Source organism: Psilocybe cubensis, chromosome 2, assembly GCF_017499595.1.
Source record: "Psilocybe cubensis strain MGC-MH-2018 chromosome 2, whole genome shotgun sequence".
Lineage (NCBI taxonomy): Eukaryota > Fungi > Basidiomycota > Agaricomycetes > Agaricales > Agrocybaceae > Psilocybe > Psilocybe cubensis.
In genome coordinates, this window is record NC_063000.1 from 2,770,427 (window position 1) to 2,778,067 (window position 7,641).

A 7,641-nucleotide genomic window follows, 5' to 3' on the forward strand; every position below is an offset into this window, starting at 1 on the left:
GGGATATTCATTCGTTCTAGCATGTGGACTTTATACTGTACGCATGGAGACAGTCTAAAACAAGCATTCAAAGATTTTGCGTTGCGTATGGGTCGAATTCCGATTGAAGAATCCATCAGGCAGAGGGATGATGATAGTTAAAAGGAAAGCTTCGTTGCGTCACAAAATGTAACATGGTGCGGCTCAGGGTTAACTAAGGTCTTGATGGTCACCTTGTACTTTACCGTCAACGTTATGTATGACCTTGTACGTGTCAATTGTTGAATTGATGACACGAACGTGCATTTTCCTCAATCATCATTTCCAACCCGATACAAGTGGGTCTGGTACATGTGCGATATGGTATCATGTGTCCTCGAAGACATCGCAATGCTATCTTCAGTACTCCCCAAATAGAACGGCGGACATGATTTAAGAAGCAATCTCTGCTGTTGCATTCCACTTGACGGGGAAACTGCAATGACATCCACAAACGCGCTCATTTGCTTCACTAATTGCTTACTTCCGCAGGAAGATGGGAGCTTGGTGGCCCGAGACTTGTGGATTGACGAAGCAAGCGGCACCATCCTCAATGCTCAGGTATGCAGAAATTTATGTACTGCTTTTAAACTGTATGTTTACACAGACTGTTCGTTTGGTTCAGGAAACGTTTTATATGCGTAGAGAGCGCCCAGACAGAATCATTGACGTTGGCGGAAACATCCTGAGGTAAAGCCTCTCTTTCTCTTGACCGTCTTGGTTGAGGTTACTGTAACGTGAAATACCCTATGGACTTACCACGTCATCTACCTTCAGTCCTGGCTTTTTAGATATTCAAATCAATGGCGCTTATAATTTCGACTTCTCTGTATATGAAAACGATGACGAGAAATACCGTCAGGGTATGAAGATGATTGCCGAAAGGATTGTAGAAACTGGAGTCACTTCGTATGTCTATTTGCTTTCAGCGAATCTTGACTTATTGGCTCAGTATCGACATTCTAGACTTTTACCGACCATCATTGTATGGTCCCTATTCCTCGCCATGGGATAACGAGATAAACTCATTCAGATTTCTTTGTGTTAGACTCAAGAGAAATCGATATACCCAAAGCTACTGAGTTTACTAAAACCATTTTCTACACAAACATCCGCAACCCTCTTGGGATGGCATGCAGAAGGCCCATTTATTGATCTCACAAAACGAGGAGCTCACGCTCCCGCGTACCTTTTACCAGCAGTAGATGGATTTAAATCTTTCGAAGACGTTTATGGCGCTGAAAATCTTGTTGACGGAGGGGAATGGGTCAAACCAAACAATGATCCTGCTGTTCGGCTGATCACCGCTGCACCTGAAATTCCCGGTGTAATGACAGCATTGGACGAATTTAACAAGAGGGGTATTGCGTTCTCCATAGGACACAGGTTAATCATATTTCCTTTACCAAAGCTCAAATACTGAACCTTGTGTTTTCAGTGTTGCGACAACAGAAATTGCCACAGCGGCCGTGCAGCATGGTGCACGATTAATTACACATCTCTTCAATGCAATGCCCCAGCTACACCATCGAGACCCCTCTATCATCGGTTTGTTAGGAGCATCTCCGCATCTTTCGTCTCCAACTCCACTGGCTCCTCAACTTCCATGCGCGTTGCCAGAGTCGATCCCTTCCTTTGAACTTCCCGGCGCCCAAGTCATCGAAAGTCCTACTGAAAAGGAAGAATCTGCCTTCCAGACATCCTCAGAAGCATTCGATGACTCAGGAATAATTACTCCTAAGAGGGAGGGTACCATTCTCAACGGACACGCACCGTCGTCCAAGCAGCCGTTCAAGAAACAGAGCAGGCCGAGCCTCCATCTAGATAAAGGCCAAATTGCAGACATGGCTTTTGAGCGTCCATACTACGGTCTCATCGTCGATGGAATACATTGTCATCCTAATTCAGTCCGGGTATGTGCCAGGAAATTACGTTTTTCTTTTGTATTTACATCACTTATCTTTAGCTGGCGTACTCTTCGTATCCTGAGGGCTGCATCTTAATCACAGACGCCATGAAAATTCTTGATCCAAATCTCAAGGATGGTATCCATGAGTGGCGTGATGGGAAAAGATTTTTGAAAGATGGTGCAAAACTATTCATTGAGGGAACGACTACTCTCGCCGGAAGGTGAGTCCTTCCTACCGTTAGTGCCTATTCTCAACTCAAAGACATCTTCAATTAGCGTGGTTACATTAGACCACTGCGTCAGAAATTTATCTCGGTTTACTGGTTGCTCTTTAGGGGAGGCTATCAAATGCGCGACTTACAATCCAGCCAGGTTTGCGCACCAATTCTCACAAATTAATAATATGCTGAAATATCATTGCAGATGTTTAGGCATTGAAAACAAGAAAGGGACTCTACGCCCGGGAGCTCATGCTGATCTCATCATACTAGATAGGCAAGGTATTGTTCTTAGTACCTGGGTGAAGGGTGTCAAGGTATGGAGTAAAGATATTTAAATTGCCGAACAGCAATTCGTGATTGTATTAAAGCGTAGTAGATAAATTTCTATCGAGAATTTGTTAAGTTACACTGGAAGCAATCACTGTCCTCTTCAACCTACTGTCTTTTAAAGTCAAACCCGTTAATTCTCAAGTACAAGTGTACAACCATCTTTTCTGACCCTTATTACTACTAAAAGTACAGCATCCAATCATAGTCACGGCTTCGCGCGTGGCACGCGGCGCGTCTCAAAATGAGTCACGCGGAGCGCCGAGTCATGACCGTTCTGCGGTAACAGTGATTACGCGCGCAGTTGCGCGCTTGTCAGTGCCATTTAAAGAATGCGACGCTCGCTTGTTGGGACTTTATTCCCCCTTGAGTATCATCCCTGCGGTTGCGGTACAAAACCAAGTCATATTTCTGGTTGTGTATAGAGCATATATATTGCTTGGGGTGAGCCTCGACTGGAAAGTAAAGTTCTTCAGTCCACTGTTCCAGGTCCGTTACCGTCCTAACTAGCCAGCACTTTAACAAGTTGAAAGCTGAACCTTTGGGACAAATGCGAAGTTCGTCTCCAATATATTTATCCTCCAATATAACCCCTCATTCTTTACAACCAACCACATAACAGGCCCAATTCCTTCCTTCCGCATATCGGCCAAGGATTCTGAGCCAATCGCCCCAGATTTGCCTCCGGAACTATTGTCCTATGTCTTTCAACTCGCACAACCGTGCCAGTACACGCATAACAAAGTTCCTCGAATAGAAATTACTGTCAGCCACGTCTGCGGCTACTGGAGAGCAGTCGCTCTGACGGAACCTCGTCTGTGGAATCATATCAGTATTCACTCGAATCGGTCGTTGAAGAGAATTCCAACATACCTGGAAAGATCTGGCCCCACACTTCTCCTAGACATCGATGTTGATGTCTACCATTATGACAAAACCCTGTTGGCGATTGACGCGATCCCAAAGGCAACTTTGTTCCAAAAAGCTGTTGGGGCGTATATACTTCAAAATATCCATCGAATTCGGAGACTCTCATGCATTTGTTACAGCAAACAGACTCTCATCAATATCATGCGCCCGATTTCGAAGTCGACAGCCCCCGGTATTCAGAGCCTTGTGATGAAATACGACATCTGCTCAGACGAAGGCAATCACATTCAGAACAATCGAAGTACACCTGTGTTAAACGGAGGTGCCCCTCGTCTATGGTATTTGGAGTCGGATATGATTGACACTCGATCAAATCTGGATTCACTTCGAAATTTAACCACACTTGACCTGCACATAGTCGCAGGCACGACTCGACACACTTACGATTCTTTCGTCGAGATGCTCAAAGCCCCGCGCGCACTCCAATACTTATCCATCGAAGGCAACATTAATATGAATACTTGGCCGTTACATACTGGTGGCCCACAGTTTGTACTGAAAAAATTAACAGGTCTTCGGTTAATTAGCCTCGGAATAGTTGCTGCAAAATTTTTGCTCTCTGTATCCGCTCCTCAACTCAAATCACTGTGGCTGGACACCAACTCGGACAATTTCCACTTTCTTTTCGACGCCCCACAGATGGTTGTCACCGACGGACGTTCAAAATTCCCGGCGCTCAAATATTTGACAACACTCAGCGGCAGTCTCGCTGATTGTGTAAAGTTCTCTGAGATCTTCCCCACTGTCACACACCTCCATCTCGCACGCCCATTTTTCTCAGCGGTGAATACGTTACAGAAGGCCCTGGAAGATGGCTGGGCATCCATGGATACCCTCGTCTTCACAATGTTCAGAGAGTCGCGTAGCGCCAGGGACAGACTTTATGGCATCCTTCATGCCATTCTGGTTCATCGTCGCACTCATGGACGTCCAATCAGAAGGTTTCTGCTTGACCGGGACCATTTTCAAGATATGATGACAAATTTTCCTACTATCTCTGCAAATGTAGAAGCACATGTCATCGAAAGTACAAATTACGACGAAGTTTGGTGGAACAAGGCTGACAAGCAAGAACTATGATACCCGGGGGACACAGCGAAGTTATTATCACAACCTTGTTCCTTTCGATGATTATTCCTTTGTTTATTTCTTGCACTTACATTGCTGCTTGACTAATTGAAATGGATATCCTTTTAACAAGACCGTGTTGCTCCAGAAAATCTTTGATGATATTTAAGCTAACAATGGTAATGTACACTTGCGATGACAGAGATATCAGCTAACCAGCTGAACAAACTAGGGAGAAATACAATCTATATATTATACTACCTAAAGACGAAATCAAATGCTAATCGATACAGAGGGGATAGTCAAGGCACGGTGACAGATAGGCGGATTACAGAAGGAACTCTTAAGGAGTTCAGTGAGTCCCAATACGAAAACAAGAAGCTGAGAAGGCTTGCGTGCCAGCGCGGATCAGGAGTAAGGGAAGTTGGGTGACGGATGGGAAAGTGGGATGCGGGAAGATAGGAAGACTGAAGAAAATTCAGTAAAGGGTGAAAAGGACCCGCGGTAGCTTCTGGCAGCGTTGGGCTGAGGGAGGGATAGATTCAAGAGAACAAAATAGCGATGGATTCCATAAAAGAGCGTGGGTGGGGTTGCCAGTGAGTCTAGCAAGTCCTCCGATCAAGAGCCAAAAGAGATGGCAAAAAATTGGTAAAGATTGTAGTGGGTGGAAATAGCAATAAGATATGTTGCATAAATGCATGAATCCTTGGTGTTGGAGAGGAGTAGATTGACAATGCGGGTGAGGAGAGGGATGTGATTTTTTAGATTGTTTTCGGTCGTGGTATCTCAAGAGCGAGCTGATGGCGACATGAAGCACAGCTAGCATGGTGAAGGGGGTGGGGGTTCGTTACATGCAAGCATACTTGCTGCAAAATGGCTCTGGGGCAGCCTCACGAGCAACTTCAGCGACGATTTCCCGTGCCTACACAAAAGTCAGACCCTCTATCCTGCTAGTCATGTTAGGCCAAAATACTTACTGTAGCATCTCGGGATTCAACGTCAAGGGGAGGGATGACGACGGGGACTGGGGCTGCTGATACAACTGCGGTCACTTGTCGACGATATCAGTACCATGATCGAGAACGATAAAGAGTTGACGACTTACTGCAGGCAAAGAAAAGAGCGGTGAGCAGGTTGAATTGCATGTTTGCAAAGATTGACCGAAAACGAAGAGGACGAAAGGTGCAGTGGGTTACTTTGTAGAATGCCGAGGAACCGTCCTTTGAAGTACATCCTTCTTTATATGCGAATTGGGAAAAGGTCGCGAAGGCAGGAGTGTAGACAAGGTATACTCCAAAAGAGGATCGAGACCGAATTAAAACGCGGGATTCGGGTATCTGTCAGTCGATGAGAACTCTGCAAAGAATTCGAACAAGAGCATCGGCAACGGCAGCAAAGGCGACTTGCCGTCCGTTTAGACCCCATATACTTTGCTTTACGGAGTGGTGGGTAGAGGGTGCATATACATTTTATTATAGATTTCGTTGTTCTATCTCCGTAATTCATCTGAAATTAAAAGATGCTGACGATCTTGATTCTTGCTCTACTCGAGAGCCAAAAAACCTAGTGAGAGATGAGTAATTAGCAAAAAGGTCGAAGGAAAACACGAAAAAAAGAAACTAGACCGGACCTAATGCTGGCCATGGTCACTGAGTATCGGAGCGTTGCTGATTGAGATTGGCCGTACCATGTTGCCCTACCTTGATCTTTTCTTACCATCATGGGCGTAGTAGTCCAAAAGGGTGCAGTACATAAACACTCTTCCAAATCGAGACTTTAACCCACTTCTTGATTCCATTGTCCGGTTTAGGAAGCTAGTTTATTCCTCATCCCTTGAACACACTTTGCAAGGTTTTTCTGGCAATTGCTTGCAAGCCGTCATCAGAGAAAGATGGAAAAGTTGGACAGTTAAACTGACTTCTTAATGACGTGCGCATGCATCTCCCAATCCCTAAAGCCATTTTGCTTCCATGAGATCGTTGGTATTGGTTCTAAAAATAAACGGACTTCAAGTTGGTTAGAGGTGATTTGTGACATAGTATGAAAGGGTTTTCACTTCTTGCCTACTGGAACATAGTCCTCGCTGACGACTACAGTCTCATAGAAACGTTCAACATATCTCGTTCACTTTTCACTTGGGAGCAGCCAAGCCGCAGAACGATAAGCTCTTGTTCGATTATTGAAACTCGTGTTAGATGGAAATATAATGCACAAGGCTCAAGCTGACAAGACGTTCTGGGCCCTCCTGGCATTTCCCTGCCATGCCTAGTTTCTGAGAGAGAAAGATTTTAGATTAAAGTCAAGCCCTGGATATTAAATGTAGATGATAATGATATGCGGAGCGTGTTGACATAATTTAGCGTATTTTTGAGAAAGATATAGCGCAGCGTACTTGCTGGCACAATGTAATCCCCTACAAAGGAAAGACCAAAGATCACTTAACACAAAAATTGTGCACATTGGAAGCTTCCTATCATAGATTCCAAACACGAGTTGCTTGAATTATGACCACATCATTGCCGAGGACACACAGCCTAAAGAAAATGCACATCCATTATGTATGCATTCTCAAGAAGGCAAGTAGAAAAGGTACACCAAAAGAGGAGATGCCCATAATATAGGACATAGTTGATGTACAGGATCCAGCGTTCGCAGAAAACCATCTGCCGACGATTTTATAGGCCCACAGCTCTGCCTACTTCGTCACTATAGGCCACTTTAAGACTTGAGAAATCGTGTGAACGGATTTCAGGTCAGGAAACATTGTGGAGGGTTCTCTCATGATTGTCGGATGTGTGATCAACAAAATAGAAACCCCTATAACTGCCTATTAATATCGCTCAAATACCGTTTAGACAATAGAACGCACGGAAAGAGATGAAACACATTACTTCGACTCGAGCTCTATTTCAGCGATTTTTAGGTGCCCTTGTAAATCGTCACAGTTCAATGAGCAGCATACGAGAATGAGAGCCGTGTGCACGTTCAGATACAACGGGACTCCTCAAATCGATTCATTGACGTCACCGATCAATTAGCGACAGTCAAAAGATGGATACTGCACTTGTGGTCCTTTTCTGAATCAGACCTATTTTTTGGAACATTGGCCAAGTACACATTCAGTTTGGATCGTACACAAGATATTACATTTTCGAAGATCATAATTTC

General features: G+C 44.5%; 1 protein-coding gene across 1 annotated transcript; it reads left to right on the forward strand.

Annotated features, from left to right (window-relative positions):
* Positions 1 to 459: 459 nt before the first annotated feature.
* JR316_0002415 (N-acetylglucosamine-6-phosphate deacetylase) lies at positions 460 to 4,485 on the forward strand (the record flags this gene model as incomplete). Its single annotated transcript, XM_047888209.1, has 11 exons — positions 460 to 579; positions 644 to 708; positions 796 to 946; positions 1,067 to 1,404; positions 1,457 to 1,931; positions 1,985 to 2,148; positions 2,204 to 2,299; positions 2,351 to 2,462; positions 2,671 to 2,789; positions 2,965 to 3,032; positions 3,098 to 4,485. 11 exons carry the CDS (start codon positions 460 to 462, stop codon positions 4,483 to 4,485), a joined length of 3,096 nt encoding a protein of 1,031 aa, XP_047753132.1.
* Between the last annotated feature and the right edge of the window lie 3,156 nt (positions 4,486 to 7,641).